The sequence below is a fragment of the Psammomys obesus genome, unplaced genomic scaffold (assembly GCF_907164565.1).
Source record: "Psammomys obesus unplaced genomic scaffold, mPsaObe1.curated_primary_1811, whole genome shotgun sequence".
Taxonomy (NCBI): Eukaryota; Metazoa; Chordata; class Mammalia; order Rodentia; family Muridae; genus Psammomys; species Psammomys obesus.
The window spans coordinates 3,382,332-3,409,736 of record NW_026587216.1 but is presented as its reverse complement, the minus strand read 5'-3'; the positions used below and the strand labels follow the sequence as shown (position 1 = coordinate 3,409,736).

The 27,405-nt window shown below is 41.9% G+C and overlaps 1 protein-coding gene across 4 annotated transcripts in view; it reads right to left on the bottom strand.

The window, feature by feature from the left end:
* Positions 1-962: 962 nt before the first annotated feature.
* The window catches only part of Il6st (interleukin 6 cytokine family signal transducer), a 40,922-nt gene continuing 14,479 nt past the window's right edge, over positions 963-27,405 (bottom strand). For 3 of the 4 annotated variants that reach the window (XM_055603218.1, XM_055603219.1, XM_055603220.1), the window contains 13 exons: positions 27,080-27,200; positions 21,695-21,855; positions 20,896-21,050; positions 19,201-19,360; positions 14,687-14,769; positions 13,653-13,863; positions 12,964-13,146; positions 10,772-10,873; positions 10,289-10,435; positions 9,586-9,726; positions 6,621-6,717; positions 5,053-5,134; positions 963-4,252 (listed from right to left, as the gene is read on the bottom strand). In XM_055603218.1, coding sequence (XP_055459193.1) covers positions 3,512-4,252; positions 5,053-5,134; positions 6,621-6,717; positions 9,586-9,726; positions 10,289-10,435; positions 10,772-10,873; positions 12,964-13,146; positions 13,653-13,863; positions 14,687-14,769; positions 19,201-19,360; positions 20,896-21,050; positions 21,695-21,855; positions 27,080-27,200 — 2,384 coding nt within the window. In that variant the 3' untranslated portion in view covers positions 963-3,511. Of the gene's footprint in view, positions 4,253-5,052; positions 5,135-6,620; positions 6,718-9,585; positions 9,727-10,288; positions 10,436-10,771; positions 10,874-12,963; positions 13,147-13,652; positions 13,864-14,686; positions 14,770-19,200; positions 19,361-20,895; positions 21,051-21,694; positions 21,856-27,079; positions 27,201-27,405 lie in introns of those variants that run through there. The other variant, XM_055603221.1, reaches the window with a different exon arrangement.

Below are 27,405 nucleotides of genomic sequence, written 5' to 3'. Positions count from 1 at the left end.
CACGTAACAGCATTTGTGTTTTCTAATTAATGGAAGGCACATTTTTAAAAAATGTATTACCTGGGCACAATAATCTAACAGTAATACCTACAGCAGAAAGCTGGCCTAAGGGATTATTTTTAGTGACATTTGAGGGTTTTTTTTGCAGTTTACTGATTTTACTCATCTCACTAAAAATCTTACTAAACAGAAGTTGTGTTTAAAACAAACTCAGGGACGTGAGAGAATGAGCACAACAGGCTGAAGTCTCCTGGCGTGTATACGTGGTTAATAACAGCGAGGACTCCTACGATTAGGTTTAAATTTATGCCATAGTTTTACTAATTATGTGGGTAAAGAAAAAAAAAAAAAGGACAGCTTTAAAAATAGTATGTGATGCCTAAAGGTATATTAACTTTAAACACAAGCTTTGATAGTGTCCTGTAAAAACTATTACTTTAAGTGCACAGTAAGAACCACACTTCTTAAAAGACTTATTAGTAAGAACTGCTGTGGTGCACGCTTTTAATCCCAGGAGGCTCCAGGACAGCCAACGCTACACAGAAAACCCCTATCTTGAAAAACAAACAAACAAAAAACCAACACATGAGCTGCTGAACACACATCAAGAATTTTGCTGAAACTCAAAGAACAGAGCAGACAGGAGACGTGATGGGGAGTGAAGAGGAGACATGATGGGGAGCAGACAGAAGTGGGGGGGCACTTCTCTGCCTGCTTCCACTTATCTGTGTTCCTGAGTACTGATTCATGTTTTCAAAAGGATTAAGATTTTGTTTGAGTGGATAAAAGATAAAAGTTCTACAGTTTTATAATAGTGATTTAGCATCAAACCTCCCCTTTCCTCTGAATCCTAAAGAGACATTAGAATCAGTGAACTGGTTTTGGTCATGGGAGAGGCTGTTTTCTGTCTTATTTTATACCGTACTTTACGCATGAAAGAATTAAAAGAGTAACTGCACAACTAGCTTTATTAGACTGGTTTATATAAAGAATAGTTTCTCTGCCTAGCTAAAATACAAGGCACATGCATCCAGATTCCTCTTAAGCATGCTGCAAAGTCTGCCTTGAAGATAGGTTTATGACTTTTCTCTTAGAGCAAAGGAAGGTACTCCATCACACATCCCCGGGGTGAGAGTTCATGCAGCAATGGCCCCACCCTCTCTGCTGGTGGAGGCTGGGATCACCGAGGCGCGTTCTGAAGGGGATCAGCATGCAAACTTGCTTCCGTGAGGCTCCTCCGAAGGTCTCTTATGCTCATTCATGAACTCACTGGAGAACCAGCACTCCCAGTGTGGACCTCTCACTAAATGTTCACAGCGCTGTTTGAAGGAAGAAGGTACAGCTAAACACGAATACAGCAACGTAACTAGACCACTTACAGGGAGAAAATGAGAAATTTATCATGTTACTTTCCTGACACATATATGCACAGAGCACTCAGCCCTGACCCGGACCAGGCTTCGACGTCCAACTTGAATGGTGATGACACCATTACCTTGTAGTGTGAATTCTGGGCTCTTTGACCCTTGTCTGACCTTTCTGTGCCTGACTCATCCCCTATTTTCAATTTACCAACTTCAGCTTGGTTTTGCCAAGAGGGCAACTAAATATGAGAACAAAGCATTTACTGTCTCACAAGGATTACACATGTGAAAAAACTCAGAAAAGTATTAGCTATTATAAAAAAATAAATGATAACCTATCAGCAAATCTAATATAAACAACATTCTGAGAGTAACAGGTAAAACTGCATCCAACTGAATGAGTATCAGTTCTTAGCTGTTTGTTTTGTAACCTTTATAAACAATTTAAGTGTGTCCACGGTCTGAAACTCTTAACACTCTTCCTGTGGGCACGGCTGTTGGTGATCAGCCACCAATGGAGCCCGGTCACTTCTTGTACACTGAGCATCTACTCTTAGCCTCCTCCATGTCACACTGGGAAGTTAGGCACAAATACATTAATGGCTTTAGTGCTAAACCCTGGAGGCTTGAACTGTTCCTTAACAAAGCAACTAGACGGAATGGCTTTAGTGCTAAACCCTGGAGGCTTGGACTGTTCCTTAACAAAGCAACTAGACGGAATAGGTTTAAGATATTCCTAAATCCTGTGTAAAAGTCTACATCAGAAAAGGCAGATATTAAAAATACCATATTTTGTTGGGTGTGGCAGCACATACCCAAAGTCCCAAATACTCTGGAAGCTGGGACAGGAGGATCACTTGAGCCTAAATAACATAATGAGATGTGTGATCAGGTAGCTCAGAGCTAGAGAGTGTGACTACCATGTTCAAGGCCATGAGTTCAAATCCCCACCCAGCAAACTAACAAAAGCCTTCTGGCTTCATCAGCTCTGTATGAGGACCTCTGCCACCTCCACCACCTCAGTGGTTGCTGAGATCAGGGCACGTTCTGGGATGATGCTTGTGGCTGTGGGGAATGGCGCCCTCCAGCAAGCACCTCCTGCTATTTTTGAAAATAAAGATAAGGTGGAATAATTAAAACAGTTTAAAGCTGAACTTTCTGTATATAGTGCTTCCTCAGCCCATCTCTGGAATCATCATCCTTGGTGTGTTTATCTACACTCAGAGAAGTATCAACACCTTAAGCCTTTAACAATAGCAATTTTTTAAGCTGGGCGGTGGTGGCTCATATCTTTAATCTCAGCACTTGGGAGGCAGAGGCAGGTGAATCTGATCGCTGAGTTCAAGGCTAGCCTGGCCTACAGAGGGAGTTGCAAAACGGCCAGGCTCCATTACATAGGGAAACTCTGTCAGAGGGGGTAAAAAAAACATTGAGTTTTTAAATGTTCAAGATAGGTTATGGCGTTCATTGCTAGCTCTATCAGTGCCCTCTACAGGGTCGGTGTACTTCACTTTGAAAGAGGTAATCAATAATAAGCAGGTTTTTGTAAGGTTTTGGGTAATATTAAGAAAATGGGTATTCTACATTGCTCATCTTTTAAATTCGTCCCTTTCTTCAGTAACAGCTGGCAGCAGACACCAACAGCAGGGAGCAAGACAATATTCTGTAATTGGCAGAATCAGAAACGAGCCTGCCCCGACTATGTCTTTTGCCAGATGACAAAATCTGGACAGTGTGGCCCATGGCACTTTTAAATGATGCTGTTGGCCGAGGAAGGTGTAGACGTCTGCTCCTGGCACCTGGATGACTAGTCTCATTAACTCCAGCACAGCTGTACTATGCTGCCACCCGCGGACATTTCCTGTTTTCTAGGTAGCAAAACAAAAAGCTGTGTAACTCTCAGACACTTTGTTTTCTGCAGCGCGCACATCCGGCACACAGTCCCTCAGCCATCCAGAGAACCAAGTCAGTTCATGTAGTGCTTGCAGGAGGAGCCCAGGTACTCTGGGAGGGAGGTGGCGTAGTTGTGGCTTTGTCCTTCAGGGCAACGGTCATCTCCAGGAGTGAAGATGCGTTTTCATCTGAAGTCCCACACAAGGATTTCAGCTCTTCTTCACAGGTGCTGCTGAAGTTACAGGGTCAGTCTCTCACTGTGGCACGTAGCCGCCTTGTCTTACAGTCTGTGGCAAGTAGCTTTTGGGGATTTCTTCATCATTTGCTGTCTCCATTCCAGCAGATTCAAATCTCTCTACTTGTCCATCGGTCCCCATGCCAAGAGCATGTGCGGCCGAACTTTCCTGAAACAGGCTCCGTTGCTCAGACCCACAGGGCTGCAAGATGGGATCTGAACCCTGCTGCTGTTTCAGTCTGATCAGACCCTCCTCGCTGCCTGACAAAGCCTGGTTTGACCTTTCAAAATGTGAACTATCTGGGCTGGCTTCAGGCTGACTGCAGTTCTGTTTGAAATACTGCTGCCTGGGCAAGATCTCCTCGCTGCTGTCCACACTGTCCAGCAGCTGCAGGTCTTCCGGCCGCTCCTCCGAGTCCAGCAGGGGCTGGGTGGACTCAGACCTGGAGAAGACCTGCACTGAGGGGACCTGGTGCCGGTAGCCGCTGTGCACCACGGTGGAGTACTGCACCGTGCTGGCGGTGCTCTGCGCGCACTCATTCTCCTCGCTGCTGGAGATGCTGGGCCTGGAAGACGACATGCACGAAGAGCCCCCAATGCCGCTGCTGTGGCCTTCCGTACTCAGTTTTTCCTTCTTGAACAGGTCCAGTGATTTCAGATCATCTGGACAAGGCTTTTTGTTGTTCGCTTCGATTTCTACAACGCTTACATCAGTGAAATTGCCATCTGAGTACATTTGATCTTTGGAGTTAAAATTGTGCTGGAAAAGGTAAAATAAAAAGAATGATTACTCTGGGCATATTCTGACATCCTAAACCACTGAGCTATCTCTCTAGGCCCTATATTATGACCTTTTAAAATTAAAACTTCTAAGAGCTAGTGCATCTTTGAAATTTCAGTGACTTTCAGGGATAGGAACCATCCATCCCAGAAATTCTCTATAAGCAGCTGACCTGCAGATAAACAATATAAACTAAGAAGTCTGAATCAGTCTCTATTTCCAGTTTTCAAATTAATATTATTGTAAGCAAAGAGTACTATAAATAGTACTGAATATTTCATACTTAAGAGTAGGCAGCCTAGAATTAAACAGGTAAGAAAAAGCCTTGAAAGCATTAAAAATTTCAACACAAATAACTGAGGTTTCATACAGCTTTACAGGTATGATTTGTTAAGCTCAGGGTTACTATGGTGATAGGAAGGATTTCTCCTCTAGGGTATGTTAGGCGTGAAGAGTCTAGTTCAGTTCCCAGAACTCGTCTGCTAAGTGTGAAGATGATGTTAGACAGGACTTAATGTCCAGTCTCAGAACCCTGTGTAGCATGTGCTCAGTTTCCGTTTTCAACAAAGTATTTGTTGTCTTTACCAAACAGTATGAGGAATGTTGGCATAAACATGCTACAATAAACAGTGTGCTAGAATAGGATTTATTATCTTAACTACTGTCATTTACTTGATATTTTATTTTCACTCAGACAGAGTATCTTTTGGTTAAACTACACAAATGAATCCTAATAAACAAGTCTGAATATTAAAAATAAGGAGAAGATAGCATCTTACCCTTGGGGGCGTGTGAGGTGACCACTGGGCAATATGACTCTTTGAAGGATCTGGAACATTAGGCCAGATGTGTTTTTTAATTCTGAAAAGAAGCAAGGTATATATAGGAGAGCATGTAATAATGAAAAGACATTTAACTTTCAATTGTCAGAAATCCAGTCAGAAAATTAGATCAACATAGTATACAGATTCCAAGTAAAGTATGGTAAGCCTGTTGTTTTCCCAAAAGAGTTAAGATATTGTGGAACAGATAGACGACATGAAAGTGGTAGCTCATTCATGTTGCAAACCCAACACTCAGAAGGCGGGAGCAGCAAGAACAGGCATCCAAAACCAGTCCGGGCTATATAAAACCCACTCTCAAAAAATTAAAAACTGAAAAAGAATAAACAGTTCGGGGGATCAGAAATGAAAGTCTAGAAGTAAATATGGACTTACAGAAACAAACATATTTACTTGAAAAGAGAGCTATTTTCAAAATCAATAGAATAAAGTGGGGGGGGGGGGCAGAAACCTGACTGACCTATGATGCCCCCAAATTAATTCAGAATGGATTACAGATGATGGAGCCACTGAACTCCTAGATGAGAAGTTTTGAGCCTGGGTAGATGGATTTCTTAAAAAGGCTACCAAATGTAAGAACCAGAGGAAAAGCCTAGGAAAGGGGACTTTAAAATTAAAAACTTCTGCTTCCCCAAAGTCATAGCTAAGAAAACAAAATACCCAAACTGGGACGAAATTTGCAAACCATGTATTTGACAAAAATTTTTGTTCTCAAATAAAACATTTACAACTCAATAGTAGCAAAACAACCCAATTTAAAATTGGACAAAGACTGCAGCAGACACACAGAAGCTAGGCAACTCAGGACCAGAGCACTGGTAGTCAGGGTAATGGAGACGAAACACAGTGAGCCCTGGTCAGTCCTGGTCAGGCCACACCCACACTGACCGCCTCAGTACCAAGGGCTAATGATGCGGGAACACTTGTAGACATGAGAAAGCTTGGGGTCTTGCTTTCTTCTCTTCCTGCGGTGCTAGAAGTGGAAGTGGAGCCCTGCACACGCCACATGAATGCTCTACCATGGAGCTGCACGCCCTGCTCTGGCGGCTTCTACAAAGTTAACACAATTACCTGAGAGCCATGAAAACAAGCCCATGCAGAGTTTGGAGTGGGATATCCACAGCAGTATTATAAACAATAGGCGAGAGTTAGAAACCTGAAAGTCTCTCACACAGCCACACTACAGATCATGACTCAGCAGCACACCGGGGAAAAAGCAACGTAAGCAACGGAAGGAATGAGCTCCAGAATTGCTAAATGTGAGACCCACCCAAGTCTGCAAGCCACCTGACCCCATGCACGTGAAATTCTAGATAAGACAACGCTGTGGCAACTGAGAACAGGCTAGTCTGTGCGGGGCAGGCGCTGAGACGGGACAGAGTGAAACGATGGAGGACACTTTGTGGGAGTGGGCATGTGTGAGTGGTGGGTAAGCATCCACGCACAACCGGGGCTCAGGTGTAAACGCCAAACAGTTAAATACCATCATGTAAATGGCAACTTACAGGTCTCGTTTGTTAAAGCAGAACAGGACCCCGAGCAGCGTTGTCAAGAGAAACGCCAGGCACACAGGCACGACGATGGCTTCTATCTCTCCCTGAGCTAAAAAAACAAACGGAATAATGAGAAATAACTGTTAACACATACAAAAACAGGACAAAACATAACGTCCTCACTGGATCCTGCCTGATTTTTGTTTACGGAGACAGGGTCTTACAGTGTACCCAGGCTGGCCTGACTCACTGTGGAACCCACTCAGGCGCTTCTGTCCTCCAAGTGCCTGCACTACAGATTACTGACAAACTGTATATTCCCTTTACCCACACTGTCGCTTTTTCAGGTTCTGCGGTACCTTTTCTTCCCTGCTCTGTCCTTGGTTAATCCCGGCCTTTTGTCCTTACGTTGCAAAGTTGGCTGTGTAGTAAGTATAAACCACACACTGGCTGGGAAAGTGAGTTCAGCTTACTGGGTAATAATCATCAAAATGATGATACGTCTGCTACGGGGCCAAGAGTTTAGGGAGAGAGGTTCACAGGCATGAGGGCAGCACAAGCAGAGAACTCATTTACAAAGCATCAAAGCCGGGCACAGAGGCGCTTGCCTGTGGTCTCAAGGATGCAGGAGGTGAAAGCAGGACTGGGAGTTTGAGGCCAGACTCGAGCCTGGGCTATATCACTACAGACACTGCCTCAAAAACAAAAAACATATTTAAGATACAAAGCAACCCGGAATTCCTAAACAGCACACAAATCTCTACAGCTTTTAGAATAGGACTTAAACGAGTGAAGGAGAGAGGATGAGATGCTCGACGCTGATCTCCTGTGGCTGTTCGTGGTTAACTCCTCCGGCCGCCTCCACCTGCCTTTCCCCTGATGCTGACAACTGAACTGGGTCCGGCACAGACCAAGCTTGCACTCTATCGTGTAGTTAACTCCTTTTCATTACTCTTTTTATAGGAAAAAAAGAGTACCCTTCAGAAACAGTGTTTTCTTAGTTTTTTTTTTTTTCAAATCACACATAACCCCTTGTAAGTAACGCTACATCCCATGAAGGCCAGCAGAAATAAGTGCAACACTTGGGAATAAACTATTGGTTGGCTTTTTAATTTTTTTTTTTTTTTGAGTCAGAGACTCTAAGCAGGCCAGGCTAGACTTAACTTGTGAGCCTCCTATCTCACCCCTCCCCCAGTGCTGTTAGACACACAGCATCGCACTTGCTCATGTGTTAATGCCTGAGTATGAAGGCTCTCTATGCTAACTTAGGCACAGCAGCTCTCAGAAGTGCTGCTCAGTGAAGCTCTGATCGCTCACGTGCCTGTCCTGGCCCTGTGCGTGTTGTTCTCTAAGATGCCCTCTTCAGCCTAGTTTCCACACCACAACTGCAGCTCTGTCTCCTCCAGGAACCTTCTTTAAAGGTAAAACACCCTCTGCTGATGGCTTTAGACTTGTATTGTTTACTAATTAAATTGCCCATATAGGTCTGTTTGTTTACTTTTGGAGGTATTCCTTCAACTAAGCTAAAGTCTTCTGGGGCAAGACTCCCAAGCCATTTGCAGAAGCTGTAATAGAAACTGCAGATAGGCAATAACAACAACAACAAAAATCAAATTATAAATTAGTTTTAGTATTACTGGTCCATTTAAATGTAAATAGCAAAGAGACTGATAGATTATATTTAAGAATGGAATTTGAACAAATTTATATTTCTCTTTACAATGTATTATAGAAGTTTCATATAGTGAATTATTTTTATAACTAGGGCAATACTGCTAAAGTTTCATTATTTTTTTCTAAAATGAATGAACTGTCATGGGTCTATTAACATGTTATCACATAGCATCTCATTCCAGAAACTACACTGGGTTTTCCCTGTAGGAAAGATCAGGATTTTATGTCATCATATCCACAGATTATCTTTATATTCAACAATGAACATGGACATTACTAAAGACCAGTAGCATTTGGGGAATTACAAATACAGTTTCAATAAAATAAGAAAAAAATCTACAGTGCTTCAGAAAAAGAATGTACGTAGTCTCCAGGGAGGCTACACAGCGGCCACGTGAGACATTAAGGATGTAACGATGTAACGATGACTGTTCGTCAGAAAGGACAGGGTGGAGGGAGTGATGCGCCTGTGGTCAAAGGCAAGCTGATCCCAAAGGGGAACGAGGCACAAGCAACCCAACTTTCTTTGATTATGCAAGGGAAAAATACAAAGACATTTATTGTAATTCCAACTAAATTTCTGTTTTGTGCAAATAGCTGGAAGGTCGTAGCAGGGAGAAGAGGGTTACTGAAGCCATGTAGGGAGTCTAAATGAGCACTCTGGGCCAGTAACAGAGCTCTGCAGAACAGAGACTGTAAAAGTGCAACACACACAGAAAAACAAAAGCACAGCTGTAAGAACCAGGGATACCGGGGAATTTGCAGATTCTGTGCTGAAGATTAAAATTTAAAAAAAAGAAGGTGAAGCTAAAATCCAGCACTGGACAGGACGTGGGTCCTTGATGAGTGACATCAGGCAGCTTCCCCAGGAGCGGCAGGGCTGGACACTGACTTGAGAAAGACAGCGAATAAGCCAGGCTAGTTTCTCAACTTGTTGTAAGCAGAGGAGCAAGGGCAGGAAAGCCCGAGAAGGGACACGATGCACCCTGTGAAAAAGGACCTCCCGAGCAAGGTCAGTATGCTCTAGGTCAGAGCGCAGGGGAGCTTCGCCACTCAGCTGAGCAGGCCAGCGGGAGAGGGGTTCCTATGAGGCACAGATAAACGTCAACGTCCTGATACACGCCCATCCTAGGAAATCTCTCAGCCATGCTGGAGATGAAAGCAGCGCTTTAATGCCGGTAAGCGTTCTATCACTGAGCTGCCGCCATCCCCCGATGGTGCACTTTCAAACAACATTTTAGCACAGTAAATCTATTTCTACTCAAATTAAACTTAAAATAGACAAAACTTCGTGGTTTTTTACCAAACTTTGATGTTGTGAAAGTGAATTCCGGACCGTCTTTGCCGCCTTCATCTGTGTAGGCTGCCATTCGTACCATGTACAGCGTATCACTGCTCAGAGAGGACAGGGTATATTCTGTGTGGGAAGAATCCACATTCACGACTGAAAGGGAAAACAACATCTCTTTCACACAGTGTTTTTTATTTCTCTGCCCTATATTTGGCATTGAGAAGCATTAAAATTAAAATTACTTTTTTTCAGCAAGCAATTATAAATGAAAATTCTTTAAGGACAAAACAGTGTATTTAAAGTTTAAAGTCTTTGTCAAATCACATTAATTTACTCTGTGCGTGTACAACAGAGACTCTGTGTGTGTGTGTGTGTGTGTGTGTGTGTGTGTGTGTGCGCGCGCGCATGCGTGCCTGTGCGTGTATAAAGGTCAAAGGGCAACTTGTGGGAATCGATTCTCAATTTGCTCCCCTCTCCCTCCAGCACGTGAGGCATTGAACTGAGATCATTAGGCTTGGTGGCAAGTGCTTTTACCTGTTGAGCCCTTCCACCAGCCAACAATACAAAAGCTTAAGAAAGTCAGAAACATAACTATAAGAGACATCTGCAGGTATCTGCTAAGGACATATAAGACACATTCTATGAGAAATTTAAAATTTAAAAACTTAAGAAAAGCTTTAGTAACACGTCTTAGAAATCGCTACAATTTTATTACCAATTTCATTTCCTGCAATGGTTTTATAAGAAATAGAGTAGTTTCGAATAAATCCATTCTGAGCATCAACAGGAAGTTGGTCCCATTCTAAGACAGCTTCGTTTTTCCCCACTTTCTTTGTCCGAACAGTAGGTCCTTTAGAAGGTGCTGAAAGACAGCAAATGCATTTGTAACTGAAAAGCATTAAAGTCTAGGAAGTAACAGTAAAGGGTCTTCATGATAAAATTATTTGAACATAATAAGGACTTTGTGTTTTTTGTTTTGGTTTTGTTGTTGTTTTTTCGAGACAGGGTTTCTCTGAGTAGCCCTGGCTGCCCTGAATTCACTCTGTAGACCAGGCTGGCCTTGAACTTGGAGAGATCCACCTGCCTCTGCCTCCCCGGCGCTGCGCCACCACTACCCGTTGGGGGTTCTTATTTAGAGAAGCAAAATGTTTTTGTGAATGTTCCACGCATTGTTTTCAAAGGAAGCAGGAGGACCTACCGGCTTGTTTGAGGTATGCCTTTATGGACCCTGGTATTCCTGGCCCGTTGGTGAAGACGGGGGTAACTGTGATCAGATAGCACTTACTCTCCAGCAGGCTGCCTACAAGAGCAGAGAAAGCAATTTTACCCCAAATGAGATTTTACCTGCTAATTTCATGACCACTTATTTTCCTTTCTTCTAAAACCTGCAGTTTTATACAAATAAAAGTACACCAAACACAAATTTAATATAGTAAAATGTTGGCTGTGTAATTCGAGCATTCAGATGGCTACAGTGGGAAGAAGATGAAGAGCTAAAAGCTACTCTCTGCTATACTGTGAGTTCAAAGCTATGATGAACTATCTAAGTGACAACAAAAAAATAAAGTTACTTTGTCAATACAGTGAACCAAAAAATATAAAAAGCATTTCTATTGTGAACAGAAGGAGTGACTACCTTCATGTTCAGGATTAGTAAAACACTTCAGATTATTCTGGACAGCTTAGGTATCTGTGGTGGTTTGAAAGAAGATGGCCCCATAGGCCCGTGGGGAGTGGCATTAATAGGAGGTGTGGCCTTGTGGGAGAAGTGTGTCATTACGGAGTAAGGCTTTGAGGTTTTGTATGTTCAAGCCATGGCCAGCGTGGGACTCAGTCTCCTGCTGCTGCCTGTTGTTCAAGATACAGACCTCTCCTGCAGCATCATGTCTGCCTGCACGCTGCCATGCCCCACACCATGAAAATAGACTAAACCTCTGACACTGGAAGCCAGCTCCAATAAACGTTTGCCTTTATAAGGGCTGCTGTGGCCATAGTGGCTCTTCACAACACTAGAACACTAAGACACGATTTCAGCTAATTTTGAGAACTGCCAAGTTGCAACGGTCACATCAAGGGAAGAGCAGTAACTATTAGACAGCTGTGGCTAGTGAGTGGAGTTGGAAAAAAGTGAATTAAGGCTGCTTCCTCCTCAATTTTAAAAGAAAAGAATCTTAAATACGGTATTTCTAATCCTTCCAAATTATCAAAGTAGTTTTAGCAGACAACTAATGTATGGTTTAGTAGGCAAACAGTTAAATGTGGTCTTTTATAAATTATGTATTACATCTACCAAATAATAAAGTGGTTATTGCACTGTTTATACCTTCAACATGAATTTCTAGTTCCTTCACTGACACTCATAAAATTATATGTACCTTTTGTCTTCCTAAAAAGAGCAATTTTACCTCTTCTTAATATCTATTACCAAAACATGAGCCATTCTAAATTTCAGCTCTAATAATGATGCTTTCTGGGTACTGAGCCTTGAAACCTTTGACCCTACAGTCTTTAAGCTCTCCAGGTCGCTGCTCCCCAACTCCACGGTTTATATCTGGTAAGGCTGACAAAGGAGACATCCAAGATTACTAACTTCAAACAGCAGCTTGGAAAGAACCAAACTACCATTTTATAAGGAAAGCACCAGTTCTTTCCGGAGCCATCCCTGTTTATTTTATATTTATATCTGGAAGGTGACAGAGTTCACTGAGTTAAGCACACATAACAACAACCAAATGGTTATAAAGGCCTGCCTTGATTTTCTATTACAATTTTGTTAGTATCCTTTTGTTAATAAAGTAATACAATATTTTTTATTTTTATTTTAGAAAAGCATTAGCCCTTCTCTCTTTACAGAGACCCTATAGTTCAGAGAGATTAAGTATTAAAGCATAACTTGCCAATAGTCACACATATAGTAACTATTTATTTGTTATTTATAAATGTTCTGTCTGAATGTATGTCTTCACACCAAAAGAGAAGACCAGATCGCATTATAGATGGTTGTGAGCTACCATGTGGTTGCTGGGAATTCAACTCAGGACCTTTGAAAGAATAGTCAGTGCTCTTAACCTCTGAGCCATCTCTCCAGCCCACACATCTAGTTACTAATGAGGCTCTGAGTCTTTTCAGTGGCTCACAATACCTAGAAAACAGAAAAGAGTTGGCAGGAAAGGAGAACTCCCACCTTTCAGTGGACTAGGGGAAGGGGGTGGAGGGAAGAGAGAAGAAGGATGGGACCAAGAGGAGATGAGGGAGGGGGCTACAATCAGATAAAAAAATGAATAAATTGTAAAACAAACAAACAAACCAGGAAACAGAAACCAAAAGCGTGCAAAGGAAACTGTCTCAAGGAGTCAGACACGTGACATGTACTTAAATGGTTAGGTATACCTCTTAAGTAGGTTTTGTTCACAGTGTTATCTTCTTGCTGCCAGTCTGGGGTGCAGGGGGCTTCATCCGACAACACACACCACTCAACTATGTATTTGCTCACAGATTTAGGTGGAGGAGTCCATTCTACCCAGAGCTTATTATCTTTTGGGAATGCTTTAAGATCCACAACAGGGTAAGAAGCTTTAAAACAAAGTTTAATGCAGATAAAATCAGGCAACATTCACAAATCTGACATTTCAGTATCATCTTACAATCATATCCAAAGCATGTGGTTTATAACGTTCCAAAATCAAAAAGCACTTTCACACAGGTAGTCAATTTATTTTTAAACTCAAATTCTCACTTTCCCCCAATCTCCAAGAGTTTTATGTATTTACATAAACTGGGTCTTTGTCTTTCACAGCTGGAGACAGACAATATATTCATGTCTCATGCAAAGAAGTTCTCAGACCCTTGGGTATGGTATTTCAAAAGGTCAGTTAAATTATCAGGAAGCACCTGCGTGAATTATTAGCTGAAAATTAAATGACCCACACAGGGCTGAGGTACTTTGTAAGGGCTGATGCCGGGAGCCTCCTCACTGCAATCATGACCACAGAGAGCAGCTGATCCAGCCTGCCTTCCGGGACCCTGTCCACACTTAACCCTGGCACCCACAGTCGGGGCACTGCCTTACCACTACGCACCTTTGAAGTAGGAGCTGGGGATGGTGAGCACAGTTGCATCTGACTTGCCGACCTTAGTCCTTGCTGTCAGAGATGCTATGTAGCGACTATTGGTGAGATTTACTATCAATTCTGTACCCCTGACTGAGTAATTCTGGGAAAGTGATTTCCACTGTGTAAGAATCACTTCATAATCCAAGATTTTTCCGTTGGCTTCAGAAGGAGGTAATGCCTATAATAAAAGTTTAGCAAAAATTATTTCATCAACTTTTCACGTCCACAAATTCTGCCATTATGTCAAACCTGTAAATATTTAATTAGAAGGAAAAGGCAAACTCATTAAAAAAATTATTTATTTTTATGAATACTAGTGTTTCGCCTGCATGTCTGTAAGTGAGCTGTGTGCATGGCTGGAGGCCAGAAGAGCATGCTAGATCCCTGAAACTGGAGTTACACACAGTTGCAAGCTACCACGTGGGTGCTAGGAACCAAAACTGGATCCTCTGAAAGACAGCCTGTGCTAACTGCTGCGCTATCTCTTCACCTGAGCTCACTCTGAATTTAGTACTACTCACTAAGAAAGAATAAAAACAAACAAACAAATAAAAAAAACCTTCAACTGGACCAGGGTTGTAGCATGCCTAGCGTCAGGTTCTGCATTGTTCTGCACAGCTGCAATATTGGTCTACATTATTTACACCTCAGCGGTTTTCTACCTTTTAAAGTATGATGTGTTGAAGCATGTGTGAGGCCCACATTTTCTCCAAGCCTCTCTGTTTCCTAGGGGCTCCCCTAGTGAGTTCAGACATGTTCAGAACGCCGGCCTTGTGCCTACAGAGGAGACCTTTCTATGAACTGTGCTGAAATCCCGAGGGAGGGGCCAGCTGAGCTCCTGAACTCTTCGTTAGCTATACAAAGCTTTCTGTTTCTATACAGTAACATTATTAAATGTCCAGAGGAAATCAGGATGCAAAGAATAAAGATGTGTTAAAAACAATTTAAAATACCATTTAAATGCATTTTTGTTGTTGTTGTTGTTGTTACTGTTGTTTTACCTTCCATATGAGCCGTGCAGATCGAGATTCCTGAGTATGGGATGAATTTATCTTATACCAGAAACTTGGTGGTTTAGATGGTCCTAAAGAAAACACAAACTTCATAAAATAAAATGCTTTTTATACTACCCATACAGTTAAATTCTGAAGTAATTCCTTTGTTCTTATTGGTCTTGGTCTTCAGTCACACAACATTTCTCTTTATAACAGCAGGCCAACTGTAACAGAATGTACTTGTATCTTTCAAACGTCCTGAAAGCTCACAGTTCAGATCGTCATCATCTTTCTTATTTATTTGAGATGAGGTTTTGTTATGCTACCCAGAGTTGGTCAGAACTTGTAGGTGCAAATGATTCTTGTGCCTCAGCCTCCTGAGCAGCTGGGACTTTAGGCCTGTGGCATGGTGCTTGGCTGTTGATTATAATGGAATTCTTTTCTAATCTTAATGTTACAGAGATATAAGTATATTCCTATAAGTAGATAGGAAAGCAGCACTACCAGTTTGTGTCTGCACGCTGTTTCTTCTGCTTGGGTGGGTCACTGGCTTCACATAAACGCCTTCCCCTTGCACTGCAGCCTCCTCCCCAGCCTTCTCCATTCACTAGTCTTCTCACTTGTCTGTTCTAATTGCTTCTTCATGGTCAACAAACCCACTACTTAGACTTACGCAAATCTTTTCTCACTCCACTGACTAGTACGTCCTCTCTTACATTAGACCTCAGTGCTGTCATTTAAACAGAGATGGGACCCTGTGACTGGCCAGGCTGAAGCCATGATGTTCCAACCTCAAATAGCTGAGATTCTAAGAACATGCCATCAGACCTAATTTAAGAAGTTTGAATAATCACTTGACAGTACTGAGTTAAAAAAAAAAAAAAGTGGGGTCTGTATGTATGTGCATTCCTGTTAGTATGGTGGACAGAAAAGAATCAAGTCTTAAAAAGAAAGTTTTTCTTCCAATAGCAATTAAGATAGTGAAATTAAATTACTTGAAACTGTAAATCCACATGTTGGTGTGTGGCCACAGTCTACAATCGTACAGGCATCATATGAAAGGACAGCTGGGCGCACCGGGACCCACGGATCACATGCTAGTGCAGCAGCCCCTCTAGTCTGTGTGTGCTGTGTTCTCGGGCCCCACGTGGACAGCAGGCACTACAAGTACTGAATGTTTCAATACATATATACATGTAAACACACTGCTGTTCCTGCAGATACATTACTCACGCTAAAGTTTAACTTGTAAACTAGGTACAGTAACAGATTAACAATAATGGATGATGTTAAAGAATGGATAATAAAAATAAGAAAACATAACTGAAAACAAGGAAACAGAACTGAAGAGAGGGAGCGAACACTGTAACTATGTGAAAAACTGCTTGTGGGAGGTGGGGAAGCAAGGCATCTCATTACCTCAGCACTGGAGATGTGGAGCTGGAGGATTATGACCAGCACTGAGCGTGGGCTGCATAGCCCATTTCAATCAACAAAGCAAAAAAAACTCCTGCCTTTTCAGAGCTGTGTTAAGAACACCTGAAAGACAGTGTTCACTAAAACAAACAGTACTCGAATGAAAGCCACCTGGTGAGGTACCGGTTATAAGAAAGTGACAGCACACGGGAGAGAATGAGGAGACAGGCTGGCACGAAGGTCTCTGAAAAACTTCTGGTACAGGACATTGAGATCTCTCGCACTAGCATGGTGCCCCACACAAGAAAAGAACATGGTGTGCACAGGAAGTGCGCACCTCACGTTGAGACAGCTCTTAACATGAACGGCATCTAGAAGCTTCACGCTGGGGCTTAAGAAATGCCTCATCTGGTGCCTTCTAAGATGGCTCTCTCTAGACAGTGCTGACCGCTCATTTAACCATATTTTGCCTACATTCTGAGGTGTTTCATGAACCTGAACAAATGGACCCACAAACCTCTAAAAACCCACTTGAATTCCCATCAACATCTGGACGTGGTGACTCGTGTACAGCCCTAACACTTGGGAAGCTGGGACAGGAGGACTGCTGAGAGTTTAAAGCCAGCCCTTGTTACAAAGCACAAATTCCCCATTCTCCCCCTCTACAGAAAAAAACAAAACAAAACAAAACAAAACCTGATGAAGCCAAAGGAGCTTAATCATTTTATTGAGCATTTTCAAAATGATCATAGTAAGATTGCTTTCTTCACTGTGCTTATGAGAGAAAATCCTTACAAAAGGGGACATTTCTGCCTTGACAGTCTTAGTTCACACGGTGACCTAAACCTCTTCAAGATGGTGTGAAGGAATGGGGTTTGGTAAGCTAAAGTTGTTCTTACGAGACTTTGGTAGGAAAAGGTCCAAAAAGTTGCATCAACAGCGAAGGCGTGCTCCTTGTGGCTACACAGGTGGCTGTGATGCTGCAACTTTGTTAGGAGAGCCTTACGTTTTCAGATGTACTTATTTTTGTTTTATGTATGTGGGTGTTTGCCTGCATATATGTCTATACACAGTGCGTATGTAGGGTAGTGGAGACCAGAAGAGGGTCGGAGCCTCTCAACTGGAATTAGAGATTATGAGCTGCCATGTGGGTGTTGGAAATTGAACTCCAGGCCTCTGAAAGAGTAACAAGTGCTACCTCTCCAGACCCAGAGACCCTTTTTAGACCCTACACCATTATGTTTCATGTTCAGTAGAGTATGTATAATTATAATTTAATCAGTAATGAAAAAAAGGAACATTAAAGCAAACCGACCCAAATCCCAAATTATTCCTTTTCCAAGGGTTTATCAAATGGTAGTAAGAAAAATAAAAATGTGTAACATATTTTGACAGTGTTTTATTTTGGCTTTAAGACAGGATGTCCTGAGATTTCACCTTACACCCATCAGAATGGCTAAGATCAAAAACTCAAGTGACAACACATGCTGAAGAGGATGTGGAGAAAGGGGAACCCTACTCCATTGCTGGTGGGAATGTAAACTTGTACAATCACTCTGGAAATCAATCTGGTGCTTTCTCGGACAATTAGGAATAGTGCTACCTCAAGATCCTGCTATACCACTCCTAGGCATAAATCCAAAAGATGCTCAAGTATACAACAAGGACATTTGCGCAACCATGTTCTCAGTAGCTTTATAATAGCCAGAAGCTGGAAACAGCCCAGATGTCCCTCAACGGTGGAATGGATATAGAAATTGTGGTACATTTACACAATGGAATACTACTCAGCAATTAAAAACAAGGAAATCATGAAATTTGCAGGTAAATGGTGGGATTTAGAAAAGATCATCCTGAGTGAGGTGTCCCAGAAGCAGAAAGACACACATGTGATATACTCACTTATAAGTGGATATTAGACATATAAAATAGGATAATCATACTAAAATCTATACACCTAAGGAAGCCAACCAAGGAGGATCCTGGGTAAGATGATCAATCTTCATTTAGTAAGGCAAACAGTATGGAAATCGGAAGAGGGAAAAAACAGGGAACAGGACAGGAGCCTACCGGAGAGGACCTCTGAAAGACTCTACCCATCAGGATATTAAAACATATGCTGAGACTCAGAGCCAAAGTTTGGACAGAGTGCAGGGATTCTTATGAAAGAAGGGGGAGACAAAAGGACCTGGAGGGGACAGGAGCTCCACAAGGAGAACAAAAGAACCAAAAATTCTGGGCACAGGGTTCTTTTCTGAGACAGATACTCCAACTAAGGACCATGCATGGAGATAACCTAGAACCCCTACACAGATGCAGCCCATGACAGCTCAGTGTCCAAGAGGGCTCCCCAGTAATAGGAACAGGGGCTGTCTCTGACATGAACTCAGTGGGGCTGGCTCTTTGATCACTTCCACCTGAGGGGGGAACAGCCTTACCAGTCAGTCCCTAGAGGAAGACAATGAAGCCAGTCCTGATGAGACCTGATAGGTTAGGGTCAAATGGAAAGGGAGGAGGACCTCCCCTATTATTGGACTGGGGTAGGGACATAGAAGAGGGAAAGAGGGAGGGTGGGATTGGAGGGAATGGAGGGTGGCTACACCTGGGATACAAAGTAAATAAACTGTAATTAATAAAAATAAAAAATAATTTTAAAAAAAGACAGGGTCTCACTGTGTAGCCCTGGCTGGCTTGGAACTCAAATTCACAGAAATCATCCTAAATCTGCTTCCCCAATGCTGGGTTAAAGACATGTACCACCACAGCCAGCTTTGACAGTGTGGTTTTCATGAGTTAGGATACAATTCTGTAGTTAGCGACATCTTAGAACTACCTTCCTTGAACAAAGTTAAGTGAATGGTTTTTAAATATCTAAAATAGTCTTTCATAATAATGTAAATTAATTAGGTATCAAATGCATTTATTCTGTCAATAACACAGATCAAGTTCTTTTCATGATGTCCTTAAAAATGAAAGAACAGAACAGTACAGCTTGACTAGAATAATCCTGCGTAGGCAGCAGTGAGGGCTATATCTTTAAAACCTAGCAACACAGTGCGCAGGCAGAATTCCACTGGCGTCCTCTTCATCCCTTATTTACTTACGGTCTTCATAAGTGATCCCATGTGCTTCTTCGCTCCAGTCACTCCAGTAGCCTCTACCATCTTCCTTTATGGAGCGGATCCTAAACACATATTCTGTAAAAGGTTTGAGGTCCTGGATAGTGAATGACGTTCGCGGAGACACTGTGTCTTCAAGAGGGACCTGAAAATAAAGCAAATTGAGCAACAACATCAACACCCCCAATAAGGTTTCCTAAATTGAGTAAACTTTTAAAAATCAATTTAACACAAGATTAATAAAGAACAGAAGAAATTGAGGTAAAAATACGACAATCTACAGGTTCCATTCATCTTTTCTTTCTTTTTTGTATGGACCAGCAATATTCAGGATTCTCAACATGAAAGAGATGACGTGTGCTTGTAATATCAGACAGGAGGACCGAACACCTGAAGACATAGCAAGTAGCAAGTTCTAGTTCTATTTAAAGTGAGATCCTGTCTCAAAGAACTAAACCAAGCAAACAACTAAACCCAAACATATAAACAAAACAAACAACACAAAACACTTCAAGAAGGCTTAGTAGAAAGCTATAGGCAAGCCTGAATACTTGAATCCTGAGTGATTACTACTCTAGGAATTGTATTGTTACTAACTCTATGTCTAAAGAAAAAAAAAAAGAGCCTGAAAAAAAAGAGTCCATAAACATTGTTAGGTACTTTAGTTCACAGAAAAAATAAACACATGCTCAATTCTATCCCTTTTCTTTCCCATCAAGATCCTCCCAATAGCTCATGGGAAGTTAGATGGAATGGGAGTCCACAGTGAAATCAGACAGGGCAGCACACCATGACAAGATTAGTGTGCAGAGGAAAGGGGTGTACCTTTGCCAGGGAACAGAAGCTAGCCAACCCCTCAAGAAAAGGAGAGCTAGGGCGGGTGACTTGGCTCAGAGAGTGAAGGTGCCCGTCACCAGATCTGAAGACCTGAGCTGGATTCTGAAGCCACACAGTAGAGAGACTGCTTTCATTAAGTTGTGACTTCAATATATATGCTGTGATGTGTACACGTATACACAGAGAGAGAGAATAAATAAATAAATATTGAAAAAAAAAAAAAAAAAAGGAAGGAAAAGCAGAAGCTAGCCAAATAGATATTTGGGAGTGAGAAGGAAAGGAAATACATACAAATAACGACTTCTTCCTGCCACTCTGAGATTTCAGTATTGGATACAAAAATAGATGTTAAGTTTGGTGGCTTTTCTTTTGTGTGTGTGTGTGTGTGTGTGTGTGTGTGTGTGTGTGTGTGTGCTACTGAATTAAGACTCTATAACATTAAAATATACTTTGAAGAACTTTAAAAATATATCCTCTCTATACACCCTGAGTCATGAACCCAATTGTTTTGTTGCTTTTTGTGATTGTATTCTGAGCCAGTAAGATAAGTGGAGTAGCAGAAAGTAGTACAAAGGTTACAGGCTGGGCTGGAGAGATGGCTCAGGTTAAGAGCACTGGCTGCTCTTCCAGAGGACCTGAGTTCAATTCCCAGCAACCACATAGTGGCTCACAGCCATCTATAATGAGATCTGGTGCTCTCTTCTGTCATTCGGGCATACATGCAGACAGAATTTTGTATACACAATAAATAAAAGGTTATAGGCTTAATATCCTTATAAGTTCATAACAAACAAACAACAACAAAACCCCATGCTATTAGATAAACAGCAACTTTCAATTTACCTGGATCCAAGTTGAGGCATCCTTGGTCCTATACTGAATGTCAGACTTCAGCCTTAAAATACCACCAAAACCTGAATTGATCCATGTTAACTTTAATATACTGGATAATTCCTCTGAGTTGCTCACTGATAAATTATGTGGTGGGTTGGGTTTCACTGAAGAATAAAACAAGTCCTAATGTTGGTCATTCTTTACTTTTATAATTTCATATACTACAAAGTCAAACAATGATCTTTATAAGATTTTCATTATAAAGTTTTTACCAAATGAAATTTCTCCAGAAATAATGCTTTGCTATATATTTAAAAAAAGATTCTAAGGAAAGTTTTCCTTGTCTGTTCAGTATATTTGTTAATTTCCAGATGCTGATACAAAAAAATGCTGACATTTTTATGACAAATCACATTTTAAAAAGAAAATAAACGTAGAACAAGACAGTCACTGTGATTGCAGTGGTATATGAAAAGTAAATAAGTAACAGAAGGTAACATTTTAAGTGGGAGGCAGGGTCAGCAGTCCATAATGTTAGCCTCAGATACACAGCCAGTTTAAGCCAGCCTGGGCTATGTAAGGCCAAACGAAACAAAAAAACCAACAATGATAAAACATTCCAAAAGCAAACTGAAAACAGCCGTGAGTGTGGCGAGACTACAGCTATTTTTCAGTTCCCAAATTACATTTAATGATATTATAAAAATCACCATACCAATAAGCATTTCTACATTAATCCAGGTCTGAAAAATAGTTTACAGACCACCGAGTCATCTGACAAAGTCTCAAAATTCAGGCTTATAGGTACCTTTATCCACGGGGTCGAAATTGATGAGCTCTGAGGAGACTTTCCCAAGGGCATTTTCTGCTTCCACCGAGACTTCAATGTTGACAAAATAGACAGGAGTATAGCTCACCATGCAGGAGGTGTTATACTTTGTTTGACAATCAGGAAACTTCTCTGTTGCCCTAAATATAGTTGGAAGAAACAGCAATTAGAAATGGATTTGAAAATATAAAGGTGGAAAGTTCTTACATAAACGTTGGGTGTGACCCAGGCTGTTGCAGTTCTGCAAAGAACTGCTGCACACCACAAGCAGGTCAGGCTTTTAAAACTGCATTCCGTCTACACCTATGACATTATTTCTACACTTAAGAGAGCTTCATTTTAGAACTTCATGCTATGTCCTTATTGGTCCTTTGCTAAAGATTATCTATTTCCTTGTGATCTCAGAATAGCATCACCTCATTCAGGAGGCCCTAGGTATACTTTGTTTTTTGTTTTGTTTTTGTTGTTGTTGTTTCTACACACACTTCACCATGATGGCATTTAATCTCTAAACTAAGCATGGCAGATGAACTCTAACATAGTCAGTTAAGTAAATGCAGTCTCTCCCTAAATACCATAGTGTGCTCACTTTTCTCGTTATGTGGTAGGATGACATAATGCATGTAAGATTAGAACTGAGGTAAATGATGTCAGTCCTATGAGACAACGATGGGACAATTAATGACCTGACAGTAATCCAGAAAGGTGGCCATGGCAGTTTTTGAGTTAAGAATGGCCCCATAGGCTTATATATTTGAATACTTTAGTCATCAGCAAGTGATGCTACATGACAAGATTTAGGGGCTGTGGCCTAGCTGGAAAAGGTATGGCCTTGTCAGAGCAATGTGTCATGGGGGTAAACTCTTGAGCTTTCAAAAGTCCAAGCCAGGCCCAGTGATTCTCTCTTCCTGCTGCCTGTGAATCCAGACGTAGAACTTTCACTGCTTCTCTGGGACTCAGCCCGCCTGCCTGCCTGCCACCACGATAAGCAGCTCACCTCTGAAACCGTAAGCAAGCGTTGTTTTCTTTTATGAGAGTTGCCTTGGCCTTGGTCTCTTCCCAGCAATAGAATATCAATTAAGGTAAGGAGCATCCATTTCAGGTGATCCTAGATCATGCCGTGACGCCTGATCTAGGCTTTGTACTTGTGGCAGATGATGTCCATGGTTAGTGGTCTTATTACTTAAAGTGTTTCGCTGGAAGCTTCTAGAACACTGTAATTGCAACTTGCTTGTCTTTAACTCACCAAACAATTGCTTAGGAAGGCTGTGATCTGCTGCTGATCAGGATACCTTTAATCTTGTATTTCTCCGAGGATTATATTCTACACTTTCGCTCGTCAGTGTCTAAATTCAAACACTCTGCACACTCCCTAAGTTCTCGAAGCTTTGTTCTCTGAGGTTGTTTCTTTAACTGCTGGTTCTGTCTTCTGTAGGTGACGCGTCAAGGTGGGCCATTCCTCATTCAATAGCTTTCAATGCTGTTCCCCATGTCAGGAAATCACTCTCTACCAATTTACCTGCGGTGTAAACGAGTCCCCTGTCTCCCTTGTAAACTTCTGAAAAGCATTCACACCCTCACTCTGTCAACATGCCAGCAGGCATTTACATACATGTAGTTTCTAGTTTGAATTCACTCACCGCAACTCTATGCTTGTTACCAACCTAGACACAGTGAATCCTCTACAGCACTGCATAGGTACAAACTAGGGTCTCCATCAGTAGCTGACTGAACACAATCAATACCCATGGTCTCTACCAGCCAAACAAGTCTATATGAAGAGGTAAAACGTTACTGGACACCGTGATAACGGGCAGATGTGCCATCTACTGCTAGTAAGACTTTAAATCTTCTCAAACCCTTCTTGCAAGGATTTTCCCACTTCTGGGATAAAGCACTGATAAAACCCTCGCAGACAGGAGGGCTGTCACCTCCACATTATAACTCTGCTACCAGAACACAGGTGGATAAGCATGTCCATCTTCACTCTGCACACTACACTAGGCTTAATCCTATGTCTTGAACTGTGGCCAGAGTAGCAGAGCACGTACCTATGCTCTGTGCTTTGGTAATGCCTCCACGCCTTAAAGACTGTATGTTCTCCTGGGCACCTGCAAAGGTAACAGCAGTTTCTTCTTTATCTGCAGACAGCCTCTTGAGTAGGTTGCACATGTTCCAATCTAAACACGCTTCTGAATGTGCACAGCCATCCCTTCCTTGCAGTAAGTGGCTTGGTGCTGCTTCCCTTAAGAAGTCGCCTGCAGACCTGGTGCTTCCTGGTGCAATGCCTTGCTTTCACTTGGAGCATGATTTCTGTTCACATCATCCAGCCACAGATTTGACCCCTTTCTATATTAACTAAGTATCACATACTATACAAACTTATACAGAGTAAATTTGTCCTTACTGCAGATTAAAATAACCATGGCATGTGATTTTTGTTGAAGAACTTTGTCTTTCACTTAAAGAAAACCGCCCATTAGTTTCTCTTTGCATATACAAAGGCTATGCTTTGGGACTACTATTAAGTAACACTGGCTTCTCTTTTAAGTACAAGCACTGTGTTCTCACTATCAAATAACCAAGCTGAGTAGTAAGTACCTAACAAGTAGGCAGCGTGGATACATGGGCCCAAAGTCAGGACTGAGAGGGATGTGAAACTTCATCAAGCTATGAAGACAGTACAATTGCTCAGGAATTATTTCGTCCATTTAACACTTTCAGAGTGAAACAACAGATTGAGAGGATTTGTAGTTTTTCTCCTTAAAACAGAATCCCTACTAAACCAGCAATGTCTTTCTCTATTCAGAATATGCTAGGTTGACAAAAGATTAGTTAGGGGAGTTCTCTCAAGACCCCCAAATTTTTCTACCTTTTCAGCCAAACCAAGGAACCACTTGCTGATTGCTGTCAAACACAGAATATTTGCACTATTCAGAAAGCTATGCCTCAGTTTAAAACATTCATGTAAATTAAGCCTTGCTTACTAAGATAAAGCAAACTCTTCCTCTAGAAGAGCCACAGGCATTCTTAACCACTCAGTCATCTCTCCAGCCTAATTTCAACCGCTTTAAAATGACTTAACTATATGTATTTTGGAGAGAAGCAATCTTAAAACTGCTTTTAGACATATTATCACCAATGCTAACCCTGGAATTGTTTCTGGAATTACATTCCTGTCTATCGTGGGGAATAGTAACAACCATGCTTTAATATTGTTGGGACTAGCATTTCAGTGCAGAAAGAGAAGACGGCTGTTTCATGGATTATAGATGAAAACAAAACAAAACTATACTCCCCTTTCAAAGTTGAAAATGTCAACACAAGTTCAAGATGCACCACACACGCACACTCTTTAAACTTATCTATTCATTTCTTGGTTTTTTGAGACAGAGTTCCCCTATGCAGCTTTGGCTGTCATGGAAATTCCCTGTAGACCAGGCCAGTCTCGAACTCACAGCAATCTCACAGATCTGCCTGCCTCTGCCTCCCTGAGTGCTGGGATTAATGGCACCACCACACCCGGCTGCCCCTGATATTTTTGTATGCAAGAACAATCAAGTAACCCTGAGACTAGAGGTATAGCTCAAAGGCAGAGTACCTGCAAAGTACCAGGGGTGCACTTGTTAGAATATCAAGAACTGCAAAATAAAATACATAAAACAAAGCGCTATAATTTAGTGACTCGTAAATAATGAACACTGACAAGTGCTCAACAACATCAGAAGGACAGAAAAGGGGAAGTGAGCTGCTTCAGCCCTAGTAGCTGCCTCACAGGTTGGGGTGGGAATCAGGATTAACAGAGAAGCACGAGAAAATTTTTCAGGGGAACATGTGAGTTCTACCGGTGTCTCTCTTGTCAAAACTGCTGCACAACAGATCCACCTTAGATCTTTGACTCTCACTATATGCAAAGTTTAGTACACTTAACTACTGATGCCAATAGTGTGAACACTGGAATGTTCAACTCTCGAGCCTACCAAGACCTGCAGCTCACTATGAAATCACTACAGAAAGACATGCACTGACTGCTGGATGAAGACCGCCCATGCATGTGATGAAGCGATTCTAGTGAAATGTAATTGCAGAATCTAGGTGATAGCGCTGTGTAGATATTCACTATTCTTTTAGCTTTCGTGTGCAGCAAACAAATAGACTGTTAACGCTAGCAACACTAGAAATCAATGTTGTGTGTGTGTGTGCATGTACGCAAGCGTGCAGGCCAGTGAGTCAAGTGTCTTCCTGCATGTATTAAGACAGGGTCACACTAACGGCGCCAGTAGGCTCCAGCCTATCTCTGTATCTCTCTCCTCGCAGATGAAATCACAGAGCTGTGCCACCACATCTGATGTGTGGGTACTAGTTATCAGAGCTAAGAGCCTCGTGCTTGTACCAGAGCTAAGAGTCACTTTACTGACTGAATCATCTCCCCAGCCTGCAACATAATGCTAGAAGAAAAAGAAAAACAATGCAGGAGACCACATCATCCCTGTGAGTGAAATTTTTGGAAAGAGAAATCCAACTCAAATTTGACCAAATAGATACACATAACAATTTTTAGGAAATAAAGGAATGAGAAAATGTTACACAACACCCAAAAAGTAAATGAATTGTATGGAAAGAAAACAGGAACAGGTAGACTCTGTCACTTAAGAAAGAGAAGAATTTATCAATTTAAAAGTTAGGGAAGTTTTTTTAAAAATCTTAATCCAAAACTATTTTCATAAGAAAGCATTTTATGAGAGAAATGAGTAGATTCATACTAGCTGGAAGTTTGACATTAAATATGTCAAAAGGCTCCCATAGGCTCAGATTTTTGAATGCCTGGTCACTAGGGAGTGTCACGAGGGGTGGTCTGGGGTTTCAACTGCTCAAACCAAGCCCAGTGTCTGTGTGTCTGTGTCTCTCTCTCCCTCCCTGTTCCTGCTAATCTGGATGTAGAGCTCTCAGCTCCTCCAGCGCCATCTCTGCCCGCACACTGTCACGCTCCTGACCCTGCCAACAGTGGACTAAACCTCTGAATGCAAACCAGCCCCAATTAAATGTTTTCCTGTAAACGAGCTGCCATGGTCATGGCCTCTTCCCAGTACGAGAACACCGACTAAGACAGATAGTTTGTGGTGGGCTTGAAGGCCATCATCTGGAGATAGTGTTGCAGTACCTACAAGCGGACCATGGCTGGGCTTCTCTGGAAGGCAACACTGGGCAGTATGCACACTGCTCACTGCTGACGGCACCCACGAAGAGCACACAATTCTTCTGTCAGGTGTGAGCTGTTCAAATACTCACCTAACACTGCTACTGACAAGTCCCAGCCACAGGGTGTGATAATCCAGCCGGGGCCGGCATGCTGGAGGAACTTACCACTGGGACTTCAAAGTGTAGGTGGTTTCCAGGTATGTCTCTCTTCCCGGGTCCCACCGGCACTGCATATTCTTCCCCTCGGGCACAATGCAACTCAAATTGGTCGGTATGTCTGGAGGAACTAGAAAGAAATGTGTAAATAGAAACAAAGCTTTATATACACAAACATAACACCCTAGGACCCACCTCTATTAGATAAACAAACTCAAAACAAAGACGTGAGCATGAGAAACAAGTGCTCATTTTTTCGCTTTAAACTCTTTTTCAATTTTATCTATCTATCTATCTATCTATCTATCTATCTATCTATCTATCTATCTATCTAT